The following is a 19,274-nucleotide window of genomic DNA, read 5'->3' as shown; positions in this document are numbered from 1 at the left end:
ACTACAGAGAGGTGATATCAGGTGGTATGCGCTCGTGACAACTGCCAAGAACGATATAAGAGACGTAAAAAGTCAGAGACAAAATCACCGAGCACAAAGAATAACCATACGCTAATTAAAGTACTTTCAAAAAGCATATGTTGTGTTAAACAGTTTACCGTAAAAGATGACGTGGACATGGACGGAGTGGACATGCTTCGGTTGAAACAGGTGCATTGACTAGCCTCAAACACACCAGCTGCGCTGAAAAATGTATTCATCGTTTTGACGGTAAGCCATTGTATCCTACTGATGTTAGTGGTTGTTTTTGGCTCTTGAATTAGCTTACAGTTTTTTTTATTTAAGGTTTGATTAAGGACATATGGCCCATTATCTTTATTTTCAGTGATTTTAGTAATTCTTCTAATAGGCATTCGTTAAATAAAGTTAAATAAAAACATGATTACATTCTCAATGTTAAATATGATTGCTATGTACCTATACTTGATTTTAAGCTATATTGCATTATTAAATAGTTAGCTACTGTTTTGAAACATGTTTATGGGTTTCTATACATATTATTTGTGTTTATTCACAGTGCGTGCTCTGTATGAAGATAGTCTGTGAGACAGCGAGTTCACTTGGCTGGCAGCCATGAAGAGGAACAAGCAAATCGACATTAAGGGTGCTCTAGTCCTCTCCAGCACCTTCCACTTCCTGTATTCTTGTGCCAGAGCCTGCATCCTCCCCTTCCTCACCCTGTACCTCAGATACCTGGGCCTCACTCCCTCCATGACGGGCCTTCTCATGAGCACCAAACATCTCATCTCCCTGGTCTGGAGCCCTCTGGCTAGCTTTCTGTCCAAACACTACGACAAGAGGAGGGCAGTGATTACAGGGTCTCTGGTCTGTTCAGCAGGGGCAGCCCTCATCCTCCTGCTCATCCCATCCACAGGCGTTGAGACGCTGACCAGTCACTGCAACATCTCTCACCTCAATGTGAGCCCCACTGAAGAGCTGATTGACTATGTGCGTGTTGTTGGCAGTGTAATGCCTACCACCCACACTACCATTGTGTCCCAGTCAGCAGCACATGAATCTTCACCTACAGAGACAACCAGTGACACTGTGTCTTCCGCTGTTTCAATGAGCAAAGCCACAACCTACACACTCCAGCTGCAACATTCCAACAATGTGACTACTCAATGGACACAAGTGAATGTATCTGTGGCCAACCACAGTATAGGAGGGGAGAGAAATAGCTCAGAGTCCCACCACGGCGCCTCCAACACTTCCCCCACAGTGTGGAGGGTTAGCAGGTCAGCAGAAAAGGAGAAGCAGCAGCAGAGGGAGAAGGATGAGGCCCGCTTAGAGTTCCTGGGCAACCTCAAAGTTATGGACGTCCAGCACCAGCTCTTTTTCATGCTCCTCATCGTGGTGTCGATATGGGAGCTGATGGCCGCCCCTCTGGAATGGACAGTGGACGATGGGCTCTATGAGTATTTGGATTTTGTGGATGCCTCTGATCGCTATGGTAGCACAGGAGTGTGGGGGCTGCTTGGGGCAGTGTGTGGGGTGAGTGGTGCAGGACTGCTGGTGAGCCACCTGGACTGCCTCATTGGCTCACACGCACCCAGGAGCGCTGTCCACTTCTACTCCTATGCAGCTGTGACAACCCTGGCCGTGCCTGTGGTGGCCTTCCTGCCCCTCTACCTAAACAAGAAGCGTAGTCGCTCCACTGGGCTCTTCAAAGCTTTACAGCTGGTGCGAGGGGACCTCCGTGCCCTGCTGTGTGCTGCCACTGCCTTCCTAATGGGGCTGGCGGGGTCTGCAGTGGATGACTTCCTGCTGTGGCAGATGCAGGACCATGGGAGCAGCGAGCTGCACATGGGCCTCTCTTTAGCCGTAGCGTTGCTCTCCCGGGCCGCCTTCCCTCTGCTGAGTGGCCGGGTGTCGAAGCTCCTGAGCCCAGGCAGGGTGCTGCTGGTGGGGACGGCCTGTCTGGCCCTGCAGTGCCTCTACTACTCATTCCTGTGGGGCCCCTGGGCTGCAATACCTGTCCAGGTGCTGAGCTGCTTCAGCAGTGGCGCCCTCTGGTGGGCAGTGCAGGTGCAGTGCGAGGACGTGGCCACGCCGGGCACGGAGAGGAGCGTGAGGAGGGTCTACCAGGCCCTCTCTCTGGACCTGGGGGCAGGGCTGGGCAGCATGGCCGGGGGGTTTGTTGTCCACAGGTTTGGGGTATCTGTGCTTTTCAGAGGTGTGGCGGTGATTCTGCTCCTGTGGTGCCTGTTTCTACCCCTGCTCCAGTGGAAAGCCCCACGCCAACGCTGGATCAACTACTCCCGCCTCCTCGCTGCTGACACCAGTGAAGTGAGCGAATCAGAGTCGGAGCAGGAGACAGACTGGCTGGAGAAAGCCATGGAGGATGACAAGCAATAATGACATGGGCAGGAGTATAAATCATTAGACCTAAGGAACAATATGCAACACAATGGAAGGATGACAGTGTCAATTCTGCTCCTGGAGGATTCCACCACCACTTACAGACATGCCACTCTTAATTTAGTCTGCCTTTTTGCTGCTCCACAAACTGCTAAGTGAATCCGTCCCTGGCTGGTTTAATTGAAAACCAAGTATTGCTTTTTAATTCTCCATTACTGCAGCTTTATTCATTTAGTGCTAATGCTCTAGCATTCCCCACCTGCCCAGAAGGCGTTTAGCATTCTTCAGTTAAACTAAACACAAACTAAACACAATAGTGAGGACTGCAAGCCTCACTATTGCACTGGAGGTGGACCCATTGTGAATGCAGAGTGATGATAAACTGTCATTTGCATAAGTTATCAAGAAACTCTGGATAGCAAATAACGGAGAAGAATTAAGTGTGAGCAGGTGACTGTGCGAGTGCTTATGAGTGTTAGTACAGTCCACGTTAGGCAGCTTTACTGTCTAACATAAGGCCACTTGAGTGCAGGTGTGGTCTTTGGGTGAGACAAAACCCTGGACTAACAGACTCATCCTGTATATGTGGTTTAGCCTGCTCACATGACAGATGACTCTCTTGAGTCCACTGTGAAAATGTTATGTATTGTTCAACTGTAGTAGAAATCACCCTTTGGGTCAATTTCCTAACTAAACATTAAGTGCCTCTTGTGTGGGGGAAGTATTAGAAGCTATCTGTGGTTGGTTGCTGCACTTGTAGGTTAGATGGTGTTTGCTAAACCTGTATTTCAAAGGATGTTTGCCAAACTTGCCACAGTTTGACCCATTTTGACCTGACTGTTATTTCAGCATATCTGCCAGAGACACTAATATAGTTTAGCACCTCTCCCTGAAACCTTTGTCTACTTTACAGTGCTTGGAGTGGATATAACAGTACATGACATACAGTGGTTGATATACATGTCCAATGACTAGTAGTAAATCAATAAAAATATTAGTATTATTGTGCCTTGAAGACATTCTCAAATATTGATGACTGGCATTACAATACATTTTGTTTATCTGATGTTTATAGTATATTTATTGATACATTGTAAGTCAATGCAGTGGACAGTATATGTCAATACCTCACAACAGCGTAGTGTCAAATGTCTTGTAGTGTTTTTAAAGAACACAAGCAGGAAACCCAATGCCTCTTGTGTCAATACGCCTCAATACGCCTCTTAATGTAACAAAGCAAAGGTCAGCAGTATGTGGAACTCCTCTTGAATCTTTGTATTTGGCCTTGTCTGTCATGACTCATGCCTGTAGAGAACAGTCAGTTGAGTGATAAGGCGCTATCAGCCTGAGCAGGCGCCATAAGTAAAATATTTGTTTTCCAACCGGACCAGTCGGTCTCAGACGGGGGTCCTTCTGTTTACGTCCACCTCATACTGTTGACTTATTCACGCACTATCCTGACCTGAGATTTTTTTTTTTTAATTAAAAAAATTGGGTGGGGGGGTGAATTGTCACCTCATGAAATTGACTGAACTCTTTTATATTTGTATCTGTCTGTGTACTGTAGGCCTATAGGATACTGCTCTTTACTGAGGACTTTAGTCTGAAGTCCCTGTGTGCACACAGTTGCTGGATCAGTTTATATGGTAAGTGACTCTGCACTGGGTTTGGAGTGCTTCCACCTACTGGCCAGAGGCAGCACCTGCTGCCAGCCCAGTCTCGCCAGACCAGACAGAGCTGGCTGGCAGCCCCATTCAGGGAACACAGATGATGCTTCCTATACAGCAGCACCATCTGCTCCCTCAGCAGTCAGTCCTCAAGGGCCCTGCAGGATGAAATCATGTCAGCTCCTGCATTAACTCAATCAGGCATGATGGAAAATGAATGGTGGAAGTTGATATCACATGTGAATGTTATTCATTCTTAAAAAATGTTGAGGTGGTAGAATATTAATCCCCCTCCAAACATTACCTTTGCAAATCACACGGTGGCGCTTCACGTTATACTTCAGTCATTTGATTCGAGTTGTGTCCGTGGTGCTGAAATCACACTATTCTGCAAATACACAGCCGACGTTCAACATGTATTCTCCACGTGGTGATGGTGTTTCGTTGTGGCCACGTAAATAAATAGGCTGCGCCGTGTAATTTCATTTTCAAATAGCCTAAAGTAGGCTAAGGGTATTTATCTGCTACTGATTTATCATTATCAAGCCTGAAGTCGTTCAAACCGAATAAATGGAAAAGGAGCGAAAATCCTCCAAACAATATGGGTCTTTGGAACGAACAAAATTGGATCGAAAAGCGGATAAGAAGGGTGAGCCTTTGCAAAATGCTTAATTATATACAGTACATGGCATAGAAAGTTGTGTATATATATGCCTTTTTATCTATTCTACTGTGAGTTTGTTTTGCATGAGGAAAAATTTAGTTTGATAGAACGTGGTGCTGAAATCCTAACGTTTTAGTCTATTTTCTTTACAAAAATCCAATATGTTTTGTGATTTGGAGACTTTATGGAGATTTATATGATACTCAAACTGAGCTCCACCTATACATTGAATACTTGCAGTAATTCAGATTACATCAAAGTGTTGTCATATTCTTCATGGCTATAAGGCTCGATGTTACTCTGGTCCATGTGCTGATCATAAAATGAACAACACTTGACTGGGTTAAGGACACTCATTGGTGAGTGGAATGGAGTAGTGATCTGATATTCTTGTGTAATATCTGTTTTCTTCTTCTGTACTAGTAGAATCATTACATGAACATGGATAATGTTACTGTATTTAGGAGTAAAAGCCAGGACGGGAAGACTCGTGATGAAAGATAGATAGATTAGATCTGAGAGTGAGAATTATTTTCTGAAAAGAGAACTTGGTGCAACAAGGCATAGAACAGAGCGAACGTTCACAGGATCTTTACGTAATCCGGTAGTGGGTGTGCACTGCAGAAGGCAGGGGAGTACACTTTAAAATGACATCTGAAGGCTGGGGGCGGCAAGGCGACCTATAGAGCGACCTTGCTTGGAATTAGTAGGCAAAATGATGAAAATCGAGGGTGTTTGAGCTGAGGTTGAAGAAGTCGTTTTTTTAAAAACTTCTTCGGTTTTCCCTAGTGATTTGGCCTCTGTTTTTACCTAATGTTGTCTTTTCTGACAAGGTGAAGTAATTAAGAGCCAATTGCAGCACTGTTGGAGGAGTCATAGCTGGTTTGTGAGGAGGCTGCAGGATTAACAGCAGTGGTGCATTACTGGGCTTTCTGTGGACTGCAGGATTACACAGTGGTAAGGAGTCTAACTGGGCGGCTGGTGGTCAGAGTGAGTTGTTGACTCGTCAGGGCAGTTCACTATGGGAGGTGTCTTGAGTTGCCTCATTAAACTGTTAACTAAGAACACAATAACATTGGATCAGAAAAGCACCTCTGTAACAATAGACTAAAGAAGGACATTCAGCCTTTTAATCCAAAACTGAGATCCGAGTCATTTGTCATCAAGCTGCCTCAAATTCCCCTCGCCATCATATTCAATTCTTTCACTCATCCCCAGCCAGTGCAGCGCAAGTCTGTAGAGCGTTACACTGAGCAATGGATGGTTTATTCCAATTATCCAACCCATCGTCTGTTGTAGGATGGAACATTTCTAGACCAAATGAAGAGGAATCTACATGATTATCAGTTATTCTAAACTAGTCCTAATTCCAAATGATATATTGTTGTAGTTGCCCAGTATACATTCATGCACCAGTTGGTTATGCGTTGTTTACGTATGTATAGTGTTTGACAGTGTATGCGTTGTTTACGTATGTATAGTGTTTGACAGTGTATGCGTTGTTTACGTATGTATAGTGTTTGACAGTTCTATGCCACTGCAGGTTGAGATGACTATAATGGAGATGATTATATTCAGTGTGTCATATCATCTTGGGAAACTAGGATCTCCTCACAGTAGCAATCACAGCGCTTCACAGACTATGACCAATGAAACAGACCGGCCCCCTCCGAGGCACCACTGCCAAATTAGGAAATGTTAATGAGTGCACCAGTCTACTCAACTGATGACCTTAACCAGTTCATTATAGATTCTAGAAATGTACTAGTTCATGGGTGCTCAGCATCTCTTTCCTACTTTAATTGTCACTGATTCTGTATTCTTTCTCATTGTCTGAGATTATTTCTCATTGTTCATGAAACTCAGGCATGTATCAATATCCTGAAGTCAACTGTTCAGCGAGAGCTGCCGTCATGCCATGCCAGTCTTCGCACCACTGAGTCTCTGCCCAGCCTGGCAGTGTGCCACTCAGAAAGGCACGTTCCCTCCATGCTGTCCCACTGGGGGAGGAAACCCAGGAGGCGTGCTGCATACATGCTATAATTAAGGCAGGCTGAAGACACACACCCACCACTTATGTTGCTGCCATACTGTTTAATATTGTTGTTATTGTTTATTATTATTTATCCAGGTACCAGTTACTTTTCCTAATCCCTGCCTACATTTACATATCTACCTCAATACTCCAGTATCCCTGTACATTTGGTGCTGACCCTGTATATAGCTCATTTATTTTTTCTCATGTTTAATTTTTTTCTTAGTTATACTATTTTGATGTTGAATACTTCACTGTTGGGTAGGGCTTGCAAGTTAAGCATTTCCCTGTACTTGTGAATGTGACAAATTAAACTTAACTTGAAAAGACAGGAGTTCTGTTCTGGCCTCTCATCTATGACACGATCATGTTGTGCTGGGATAGGTGGCGTGAGCAGAATAAGCAGTCATTTGTTCCCATTTTTGTGCTGATGCACAGTACTATGTCAATGTAGCAGTAGAATAACTTGCTAATACACTACATGGCCAAAAGTATGTGGACACCTGCTGGTCGAACATCTCATTCCAAAACCATGGGCATTAATATGGAGTTGGTCCCCCCTTTGCTGCTATAATAGCTTCAACTCTTCTGGGAAGGCTTTCCACTAGATGTTGGAACACTGCTGCAGGGACTTGCTTCCATTCAGCCACATGAGCATAGTTCTACCCTTAAATATGACTGGGAGAAGTGTCAAGAATAAGAAAGCAATATATTCCATAGTACACTAGAACAACAAAACATGAACAACAACAGTCTAACCATAGCTGAGGGCAAATTAAGCAAAAGGTCCACTGGATGACAGCAAATGGACCCATCACAACCCTACAGGAAGGGTGAGAAATCCATATCTTCATTTAAACCAGGGTATTTAGTGGCCTGTAGTTTGTAAATCCAAAAACTTTCCCTTTGGTTTAACTGTTTAAGATGGTCCCCTTTTCTAATAGAGTCTGGAATATGATCAATACCCATAGCTTGTAGGGAGGCAGGGTTGCCATGGTGTAGGGACTTGTAGTGCCTTGCCATGGGGTAGTCTTCATTGCCTACCCGTATGGCATACTTGTGTTCCGCTAAGCGGTCTTGAAGGTGTCTCTTTGTCCGTCCAATGTAGAACACCTTGCACTGTGGACATTCCAATCTGTAGATGACATGAGTGGTTTTACAGTTAATGAAATGCTTGATGTAATACTCCATTTAGGAAGCTGTGTCAACAAAATACTTCTTCTGTGCAATATCACTGCAATGGTTGCAAAGGTTACATTTAAAGGAGCCCTCGGGTTTGTGGTCAAGACACGTTTTTTGAGAGTCACCCGGAAGATAACTGTGGACTAATTTGTCATTTAGGGTAGGACATCTCTTAAAGCTTATGACTGGTGGCTCAAGAAAGACTTGGCGTAGTAGCGTATCACTTTGGATGATTCCCCAATTATTTTTAATGATTCTTTTAATGTTCTCTGCTTCAGTGCTGTATTTTGTAACAAAATACTCTCTCTCTGATGTATCACAAGGCTCTCCCCTTCGTAACAAGTTCTCTCTGTCAAGTAATCCAGCCCTTATACAGGCATCTTTCAGGACCTGAACGCTGTAGCCCTGATTCAAGAAGCGATTCTCCAATTCAGCAGATTTGACACTGTAGTCTGTTTCCTGATCGCAAATGGACTCTTTGGAATTGCCCATATGGAATATTCTCTTTTAGCCTTCTGGGGTGAATGCTGTCTGCCCTCAGAATGGTATGCCCATCTGTAGGCTTCCTAAAGATTGATGTGTGCAAACAACCTATGTCATTTTTTACTAATGTCGAGGTCCAAAAAATGAATTATCCTTGCTGTACTCCACAGTTTCTGATACTTCTAGCTTGGAGTTGTATTTTTATAACTTAGCTACAGTATTTCACCTTTTAATGTGTATAGTATTGCTTACTAGGTGTTGTCCAATCAATTTTGTAACCACTCCCTCTTCCAATTAGGGCTAATTGGAAAAGCTGTTCAAAAGAGGACATTCTATTCCTTTTTTGTACTCCCTGACGAAGGCCATGCTGCACAAACGCTTCGGTTAAAAAAAAAAAAAAAGTGTTTCTATTGAACATGCCATAAAAAATAAAGGCATTTTAATTAATTATATGAAGAGTGCCTTTGTCCTCCTTTCTTTTTGATGACCAATTTACCCCTTTTACCAAAGAGCACCTTCTATCTACCAAAATGTACTATTGTGTACCTTAGTAGCGCTTTCCTTCCTCCTCTTTCTACTAATGAAAAACAGCCCCAGACAATTAATTCCTCCTCCACCAAAATTTACAGTTGGCACTATGAATTGGGGCAGGTAGCGTTCTCCTGGCAACTGCCAAACCCAGATTTGTCTGTCAGACTGCCAGATGGTGAAGCGTGATTCATCACTTCAGAGAACTCGTTTCCGCTGCTCCAGATTCCAATGGCGGCGAGCTTTACACCACTCCAGCCGATGCATGGCATTGCACATGGTGATCTTAGTCTTGTGTGCGGATGCTCACGAACTGACTTGTTGGAAAAGTGGCATCCTATGACGGTGCCACGTGGTAAGTCACTGAGCTCTTCGGTACAGTTCATTCTACTGCCAATGTTTGTCTATGGAGATTGTATGGCTGTGTGCTCGATTTTATACACCTGTCAGCAGTGGGTGTGGCTGAAATATCTGAATCCACTAATTTGAAGGGGTGTCCACATACTTTTGTATATATAGTGTATCTTTGTTTTCTTGTTTCTCTTCCAGCAGAGGAAGACATTGTCTCAATGGCGGACTCCACCATCACAATAGATCACATTGAAGGGGAGCTTTTCAGAATCGAGCGGATACGTGATGTTCTAGTACGGAGGGAATCAGAATTAAGATACATGTGAGCATTTTTTTAAATAACTATCCAATCACACCAACACTCAGTTTCTGACATCTTTTGGTGATTTATCAAAGCCCTCTAGTATGAGGTAGAAGAACAGGATACACATGTTGGGCCTTTTCAGTCTCACATAACATCCATGCCCTGGCTCCTTGTGGAATGGGTTGTGGTTGAACTGTAGCAGGTTTTCACAGGGCTCATTAGAGTTGATCCCCTCGGACTTGGTGACTCTCCACATATGACAGCATCTAGCGATTGTTAATGAAGGCGAAGACTGTGTAGAGGACAGCAGCGCTTGGCCTGCTGTCCTATTAGTCTACCAGCTCAGCCCGCACACTTGTCTCAACACTGCACATGGACTTTGTTCTAAAAACAAACGGTTTTATACTCCTCTCTGTCCGATCCCCTTGGCTGTAATGTTTCTTCTTCATTATTGTGACATGTGCAGGGGAAAGAGGGGAGAGACTCAGAGAAAAGATAATGATGGTCCAGTTTCTGGGGAGATGTGCACCGATGCGTACAGTAGGCTACATTCTCACTATTGCTCCTCAAGACCTTTCCGGGTTGGAGTTTACATATAAGAATCCCTTTAATCAAAGTAAAACATCCTATGGGATTTCTGTGAGAATCAGTATGATTACTGAACACTAACCCTGCTCTACACTAACAATAATCACTATTGGCCTGGTAAACAACCGCACTTCCGCTCACCATTAAGTAGATGAGCACAGCGGCACAGAGAGCTTTTCTCACTTCTTACTGTATCTGTGATTCCTCGTCTTTCATCTCCAGGGACAGGAGCATATTGACGCCAGTCGCTGCAGAGCTCAAGGTCTTTTCAAGGCTGACCACAGCTGTAACGGAGAGAAACTGAACAGTGATAGCATAATAACAAGCAATGTACCTTTGTTCATGTGGAAAAGTAATTACTGTTAGGTTTCTGATGTGTAAAGTAGCTTGTTTCCTTATCTACCTAGGTGGAAGTGAAATTAAAAACAAACATGACATGGTTTACATATGGAATTAAATGAGAACTCTCACTTGCATGCAGTGCATTAGGTGTATGCAGTTCAGTGTGTATTCTTTAATGCTGTAGGCACCACGAGGTGCTTTATTGTGAACGTGTAATGTCGGGATGCAGCTTCAGACACAATGACAGGGTAACACAAAGGGAATCCATATTAAAGCACGTACACAATTTCCACCCAAATAAGCTGTGATGCAGGTACTGTATTGGTCACTCTTATGAAGTGGCTTGAAAATAATAACACATTTCCTGTGTTTAAAGGGCTTGGGGCATGTTTATCTAGGAGTTAATTTTCCTCTTATTGTCTGAGCCCAGTTATCCAGAGCCTCAGTGTCTGACCAGTATTGTTTACTTAAACCTCCCTACCTGAGTCAATTAGTGAAATGAGATATGATGCAGCTGCAGCTCCGATAGATGGGGAGTGACTCATTCTCAGAGGCCCTGTGGTATCAGAGTTAATTCAGCTAATAAACCCTCAGCCAACAATAATTTCAGTCCACCTGAGAAGAGGAGAAAGCTAATTTAGTTCGCCATTTCCACTCAAGTGGTTTCTGTCTGTAGGATAGGCTAATATGATTATTGTTATCATATCTATGTTTACCAAGCTGAAATGGGAAATTGCTTATATTCTATAGCGTTACATTCTACTATGTATTTGGCCATGTAAATGTACTGTGTTCGAAATGCTTGTGGAGTCACCAAATGTTATTTTTTAAATAGAAGTCATTATCTTTACACTCATGTAGAGTAGCCCTGCCTGCCTGCCTGTCTGCCTGCCTGCCTGCCAGCCAGGCTGCCTGCCTGCCTGCCTGCCTGCCTGCCTGCCTGCCTGCCTGCCTGCCAGCCAGCCACTTTTTTTTTTTTTTTTTTTTTTTTTTTTTAACTCGGCAGCAATTATTTTTTAATTGCTATAATTCGCTGTCGTTATATTGACCACGTTCTAATAGAGGAGTTATTGCAGAAGCTGAGAGCTTGAGAAAAGTTATGCCTCAGTAGACCGGACACCTGCAGGGTTGTCTGGCACATTGTGGTACCAGGGGAAGGGTGATCACATCAGAAGGTCCTCTATGTCACAACCCTTATTACTGCCCAGCAGGATCTGTCTGACTGTAGTGACTGTCTGTATAACCCTAGCGTGGGGCTATACATGCAAGCCACAGTGTCTTCAGAGAGACCACTCAACACTGGAGCCAGCATCATTGTATCTTTAAGACCACAATCTCTCCGTCCTCTGTATGGAAGCATTCTGTATGGGATTCAGTTGTTCTGTCAATAAGAGCAATTAGGATTGATTCCTGAGTGTCAGACCTAAGTGTGGTACAGGGAGAAGAACAGCCCCTGTACTGACAGTCGATACGTGACAGGATCCGATTCTCACCTCGTCCTGGGTTCTCTTCCCCTGGGTCATACTAAACGGCTGTGAAGAGAGATTGCCTTTCAAGTATATCAATGTAGTTTATGATTGAGAATGAAATAGATTCCTCTATTTTTTTCCCTCAGGATGGACGACATTCAGCTTTGCAAGGAAATCACACGGCTGAAAAAAGAACTTCAGAAGCTGGTGTCTGTTTCAGGTAGGCTACCATACACTCTTAGGAAAAAAAGGGTTCCAAAAGGGTTCTTCGGCTGTCTTTATAGGAGATCCCTTTTTGGTTCCAAGAAGAACCCCTTTTGGTTCCAGGTAGATCCGTTTTGAGTTCCATGTAGAACCCTCTGTGGAAAGGGTTCTACATGGAACCCAAAAGGGTTCTATCTGGAACCAAAGGGTTCTCCTATGGGGACAGCCAAAGAACCCTTTTGGTTTCTAGATGGCATCTTTTTTGTGTGAGGTGTTCAATTCACATTATAGAGAGCACACACTCGCTGTGCCAGAAAATGAGGGAATATCTGCATCAAAAGGGCTTATGGTCCAGGTAGTGCTCTATGAAAGCCAATAATAAAAGATTTGCAGGACAAACAAGCGGAAGATTTGGAGCAGAACGTCCTCATTATCTCAGCTTATCATTTCAATGTTTCAGCCCCAGCCTCTCTCTGGTTTATCTCACATTTGGTAGGTTAGATCCAGTGGTAATGCTATCCACGCCACTTTCTCAGTATTATAACAGGAACACCATACACAGTCATCTGGTGGTTATTGATCCATCAGCCTAAGATTAATTTGCCTGGTTCTTAATCTTGAACTGGAGCTGTATGAATGCTTAATGATTCCTAACATCTATGATTACTATATGAACTGTCTGTGACTGCTGTATGACCACTCCATGTATACTGTCTGTATGACTCCAGACACAGACAAATCCAACGAGGACCGGCAGAGGGAGGAGGAGTTGCTGCAGCAGATCCACAAGCTGGTGGAGACCAGGGACTTCCTGGTGGATGACGTGGAGTTTGAGAGGCTCAGGTGAGTGCGGTCATGTTCCTAAAGGCAAGGAGGGTTGGGCCATGTTCTTAAAGGCAAGGGCTACTGTAACTATCCATGTTGCCGAAGTAGCATCTAGTGACCATTAATATTCGTGACTCAGTTGTTGTCACCTCTGAGTCATACTGTATCTGAGCCAGTTGGGGAACATTCTTCCATGTCAATGGGAATTAAACCCATGCGATCGATCTGTTGAGGTGAATTTAAAAGGGTATTTTTCACTTCTGTAGTTTATTGGGTATTGTATTCTCTCTAGAGGCTGGGCTGAGTGTTGTGTTGCTCAGTGTATATTTAGTGTAAATGACAGAGGAAGCAAGCCCCTTCCACATTGCATTTGTTTACAGTGCTAAATTATCTATCTTGCATGTCAGGCATCCCTGCTTCTCTGACTACAAGTCTGAGTGACACTTTTGACAGCTCTCGGAAAGGTGGGGGATACGTGGGAAGCAGATACTTAATAATTTATAGTAAAGTGATGTTGACAGTAGAAAATCACGAAGAGAAAATGATATATTGTTAAAGTGAATTCACACCATCCACACATAACAACAAATGCCGGAGCTGTTCGTGTATGCCTCTTTGTCTCTATCCAGTTGGTTATTTATTTATTTTGTGTGTGCGTGCTTGTGTATGACTGTGTTTTATGGCAACAGTGGCTGTGAAAGATATATAGGAAGATTTTACCTTTTTGTTAACTGTGCTCATACCACTAAATCTCCTTCAACAGGGAGAGAGAGGAGGACAAAGAAATGGCTGATTTCTTGCAGTCTAAATTCCCCAAGACCTTGAAGAAAAAAGGTATGTGCAAATGTGTTACCATAGTGCTGTGTAGTCAAGGTTCAAATATGAAGCTTCCTTATGTGCAGTTAGTCCAAGACGCATTGAATGAACCAAGTTAAAATATGATAACATTAACAGTGCTGATGAGGATGATAATGATGTCTCTTTTTTCCCCAGATGTCACAGAGGACCGAAGGATGACCTCCAAAGCCCAGCAAACTTCGTCCACTCCCTTTGTCACCAAAACCAGTCTCACCCTTCTGAAGGAGTGCTGCGGCTTCACATGCTCTGTCATGTAGACTCCCTGCCCTGAGGAGAGACTGAGACACGTTGTTGATTTCTGGATGGGGTCATTTGTGTTGAGTGGGCAGACAGAGCTCTCATACTTCGACTATAACCCTAAAGATATGTACAGTGACGGTTGGGACTGTGTTCCCATCAATTAATCTATTGCTGGGTCATTGCACCTATTTAGTGCATTTTGAGAAGTGTAACTTGGTAAAAAAAACAACAACTTTAGATTTCTTTTTTTTTTTGCATTCTGTCATAAAGAGCACATGTACAACTTCATATTGAAACGAGAGTTGAGTTCACGTAACAGGGTTGACCTTAAAATGAGGGACAGACGTAAATTAATCACTAATAAATAACAATCTTCAGAAATTACTTTGTCAAAGCAACAAAATAACTAGGGCTTTACAATGATGGTGGGGTTGTGTTTTTTTTGTCTTTTTAATTGAACCTTTTATTTAACTAGGCAAGTCAGTTAAGAACAAAATCTAATTTACAATGATGGCCTATACTAGTGGATTAACTGCCTTGTTCAGGGGCAGAATGACAGCTTTTTACCTTGTAAACTCTGGGATTCGATCTAGCAACCTTTCGGTTACTGCCCCAACGCTCTAACCACTAGGCTACCTGCCGCTCCATGAAAATCTTCAAATAAGTCACAGATTGTGCACGGAGAGACATGTCTAAGTGCTGATTTTTTTGCACTTTTCTAAGTCTTTATTTATATAAAAAATCATAATTTTAGAATTTTGATATAACAGGCTTTTAAAATTCAACATTGGTGAACAATTTCTACTTATAATATCAAAGGGATTACAAAAGGCACTCTTTTTGTGGAACGACCCTGCTGATCATTTCCTGATAAAGGCCAACTTGACTCAGCCAAGTCCATAAATCAACACATATCTTCTTCATCACCATGGTCAAAATAAGTATTCTGGTCTGTAACCAATTAACTATCCTTTCTAAAAATGTTAACCCCTTTTTTCTCCCCAATTTCATGGTATCCAATTGTTAGTAGCTACTATCTTGTCTCATCGCTACAACTCCCGTACGGGCTCGGGAGAGACGAAGGTTGAAAGTCATGCATCCTCCGTTACACAACCCAACCGCACTGCTTCTTAACAGAGTGCGCATCCAACCGGGAAGCCCGCCCGCCACAGGAGTCGCTGGTGCCCGATGAGACAAGGATATCCCTACCGGCCAAACCCTCCCTAACCCGGACAACAGAACGTTTCCATTTGTATACATTATTTTTTATCTGTAGTCATTTCCAGGAGCTGACCCAAATTTGCTATCTGGCCACCCTTGGATGGTTGGTGTATATTTGCGGATCTACAAATGAGGAAAGCTGTCTGTAAAACCTGTAGATTTGAAACAGTGAGTGACAACGTTTAAAAGCTCTGCAGCGGGAGAGTCATTGAGTACCAGTTTAATAGCAATTATCTTATTCAAATGGACCCTGTCCAATTAAAGTAATTAGACAGTTATGTGTTGCTATGACTACAATTATCCTTTAATGCACTAGAGCTTGACACTTCATTCCCATGGGCATTGTCTACACAGCTATGACTAGCAAACCTCACTCTGTCTCTTGGTGACATTTTACATGGTCACGGATAACTATGACACTGCTTAACCTTGCTAAAGGCCACTGCTTGCGAGGCTTCCATGCCAGGTGAAAAAAGGAGCCAAAATAGATCCTCCTCTCTGTCATTTGGCTCTTTGGTATCTCCCCTCTGGACTAGCTGCTTTACTGTGGTACCTACCCTGTCATTAGCTGTGTCTGATTCCTGGGGAAGTCACCAGAATGACATTCAGCTCTCTGCTTTCACAATTCTAATATTGTTTCAATTTCAGTTTCAAATGCTATGTTTTGCTTTTTTTTGTTCCCCATTACCTTCTATTACGCTGATTGGTCTGATGGGAATTGCTGTTGCCAATTTGCGATACTTGTAATTCTTTGTGACAGAGGTAAATGTGTGATAGTGAAACCATGTAGTGTGAACGTGGCTTTGACAAACATCTCAAGAGTATCAAGGACAACTTTCCAAGCATACTGGAACTCAGAATTTCTCCCCTTTTGAATGAGATAATATGCCTTGAAATACACTGTCTGCTGCTTATTCTATTACAAAACACTCTTTAACCTGACATCTATCAATGAGTGCAGTCTGCTCAATGTATCAGCTCACTCACAATGCTCTGTATGTTTTATGTTTAGTTCTCTACAATGGTTTAATCCAAACTGACTGGTAGTAGCACATTATCTGGGTGGAGAACTGAACATGTATTTTCACATTTATGATCCTAATGGCCATGGGAGTTGATTGTGATTAGGCTACTTGTTATTATGTTTTGTGGCTTAGAATGTCAGAACTTCTGGTTGTACATATTGTATCGGTTTTAGCGTGCTTGTCTAATTAAAGAGTTGCAATGTAGGTTTATTCTCCATTCTTAAACCATTTTTATTAAATAACTGTTTAAATCTGGACTGTTTTACCACCAAGCCAGGTAAAAGCTTGTGCAAGGATATTGTAAGCTGGTTATAAGGAGCTAAATTGATTTATTTCAAGATCATGTACATCTTTACCTTAATTGAATCTTGTGCTTTCCGTACTCTCATCTCTATGAATCACTGCGCTAACAAATGCTTTGTGTAATCAAGTGAGTGTGATAATCAGTTTTCTTCCTTCTCTTCCACGCTCACATCACAGAGACATGGGTGGGTGTCGAGAGCATGGGAAACAAAGACACAGGAGCCAGTGGAGGCTGCTGAGGGGAGAACGGCTCATAATAATGGCCGGAACGGAGCAAATGGAAACCATGTGTTTGATAGATTTGATACGATTCCACTGATCCAGCTCCAGTTAGTACCACGAGCCCGTTCTCCCCCGTTAAGGTGCCACCAACCTCCTGTGACAGGAGCGTTATTAAACTGTCACCACAAAGCAAATGTAATGCGTGGGGTTTTGGCTTTAACATCTAACCTATTACAATGAGCATTCTGCCACATGCGTGTGCAACTGTCATGACAACAGCCAATGATGGGAGCGATGGTGTTGCTCTACACTAGTGAGAACCAACTGTTTGTATTTTCGCCCCAGAGCACGTTCCTCCTCACCTCAGCCCCCCTGCGCTGCGCACACAGATGACTCATCCAAGGGACTCAGGGGGAGATGGTTTGTGATCCACTGGCTTTTTCTTTCTCTGAAATCCTTCACTCCATAGCAAGTCCACCACTGGGGGACCATCTGCAAAGGAAAGTTGATCCTAACAAATAATAATACACACTGCTTCAGAATGGAAAACTGTCAATTGACAATACAGTAGCTGTTCAAGAGTTTGGTTTACTGGACCTAATGATATGGGTGTTTTAGATGTAATTATTGTTTTGCAAGATATTGTTGTGGATTGAAGATACTTGAAGACTCAATCATTTCTGTGGCATTTACCTGACAGCTGAGAGAGAGGCACAGCCGGTTGCAAATTACCAGACTCTGCGTCAGTGAAGACACCTCACTGCATTTCATTTGCAGGCCAAAAAAGCATACAATCAAGCAGCTGCACAGAGAGAATTCAGACACATTACTTCCAACCCACCCTAATTGGAAGCTGCTGATTCTCAGCTAGCTCGTTCTCATATGCGGCGTGGGCCGAGACATTAAACAATCCCTGCACAGAAGATAACACGCCTCACCAATTAGGGACCATTTCTGGCAAACACATTTTTATTTTTATTTCTTCCTCCTGCCCTCCTCTCCCCACCTGGACTTCCCCTCTGGTTGTAAGTTGTTATGACCGAAAAGCTCAAAGCAGGTTCAGACAAATCAATTCGTTGTAAATACAACCCCATAGTCAGGGCTGTATGCTCCCCTGCTGTATGTATTTTGTTCCCTTGACAAATGATTTTGACATTTACACCAGTGAAACTAAAGAAGAGATCTCAGTGTGCATGTCAGATATGGAGAGAGTTGGCACATTGGGAGGGATCAGGAGGCTGCCCACTGGAAGCTGTTGGTGGAGTGGAGGAATATCTCAGGCCTCTCACAGAGGGCCAGAAGAATAACCCAGCATGCCTTAATAACATGCGTCCTGCTCCAACTGGATGCAGTCACTCTTCACAGGTGTGTTCCCTAGCAACATGTCACCTTGCCTTTCAATGTAATGTTGTTGTTATTGACGAATGTAGAAATGAAGGCTGTGAGATTATTATTTTTTATAATTGAAAGCATGGTGTCAGAGAGAGCATGCTGAGGTGAGGTGGTTTCAGTTAACAATAGAGGTGTTAGAATGTAAGTCAACATCATATCAAATTCATGTGCTTTACAACATTAATCCAGTAATAACTTAAGCACTGTGCATTTAGTGACATTAAATAAATTAAATATAGGTTCATAATGGCATCTCAATTATATATGAAGAGTATTTGAATCATGTGGTTTCACAAATTTGCCTAGGAAGCATAGGTGAACACAAGTTGCAAGAGATGGCCTTTCCAAACATGCATGTTGCAGCCTGTCTTTCGACTGCGTCTCCATTGACCTGTGCCCTGTGACTGTGGCTGGTTTAATTGAATTCATTAGTGGAGGATTAGAAAACTGTTGAAGTGTGACAATGGGAGATTGAATCAGTACTGGTTGATAGAGCTGTAAAAGAAAACTTCTATGTAATTGTGTTATCTGACTCAGGGTTGAGGAAGAGTTGATGAGAGTTGAGACCCTTTCCTCCATCACATTCCATGCATTTCTGCAACCTTTTCTTGATCAATTTGAACAGTATTTATATTCTGAAAAGAATCTCACACCTGGATGATCTAGTGTACAACAGCTAAATAATGATCTTCAATGTATCAAGTTACTGTCGATTATGTCTCAGTTCCCAGTTCCCAGGTCAATATGTGATGTGCAAGATCTTGTAAACAATTGGCTCAATAACCGGAGATAGGAGAAATTACAGTACATTGGCCAGACATTGACTTGCTTCCAAATTGCATGGAATCTGTTTATATTTTCTATTCATCTTTATCACATTGATGATCAGACAGTGATGATGCTCATGATCATTTTATGTGACATTTCTGTCTATTGACTCAGAGTTGGGC

The 19,274-nt window shown here is 43.0% G+C and overlaps 2 protein-coding genes across 3 annotated transcripts; both read left to right on the top strand.

Moving 5' to 3' along the window:
- Positions 1-158: 158 nt before the first annotated feature.
- LOC139422276 (major facilitator superfamily domain-containing protein 6-like) lies at positions 159-2,554 on the top strand. The gene is given in 3 exon segments (XM_071173462.1): positions 159-270; positions 578-2,411; positions 2,413-2,554. Coding segments are annotated over 2 exon segments (1,812 nt in total). The 5' UTR covers positions 159-270; positions 578-633; the 3' UTR covers positions 2,447-2,554.
- A 1,973-nt stretch (positions 2,555-4,527) lies between these two features.
- On the top strand, positions 4,528-14,305 carry LOC139422275 (bMERB domain-containing protein 1-like). Of its 2 annotated transcripts, none has more exons than XM_071173459.1 (6): positions 4,528-4,737; positions 9,530-9,653; positions 12,181-12,254; positions 12,967-13,081; positions 13,827-13,897; positions 14,057-14,305. In XM_071173459.1, exons 1-6 carry the CDS (start codon positions 4,659-4,661, stop codon positions 14,176-14,178), a joined length of 585 nt encoding a protein of 194 aa, XP_071029560.1. In that variant the 5' UTR covers positions 4,528-4,658; the 3' UTR covers positions 14,179-14,305. The 2 variants fall into 2 exon arrangements, with proteins under 2 accessions (XP_071029560.1, XP_071029562.1); XM_071173461.1 differs by having other exon boundaries at positions 4,534-4,737; positions 9,533-9,653.
- Positions 14,306-19,274: the final 4,969 nt, after the last annotated feature.

The sequence above is a fragment of the Oncorhynchus clarkii genome, chromosome 12 (assembly GCF_045791955.1).
Source record: "Oncorhynchus clarkii lewisi isolate Uvic-CL-2024 chromosome 12, UVic_Ocla_1.0, whole genome shotgun sequence".
Taxonomy (NCBI): domain Eukaryota; kingdom Metazoa; phylum Chordata; class Actinopteri; order Salmoniformes; family Salmonidae; genus Oncorhynchus; species Oncorhynchus clarkii.
Note: the sequence above shows the minus strand (reverse complement) of the source record. Positions and strands in the feature narration are given on the sequence as shown.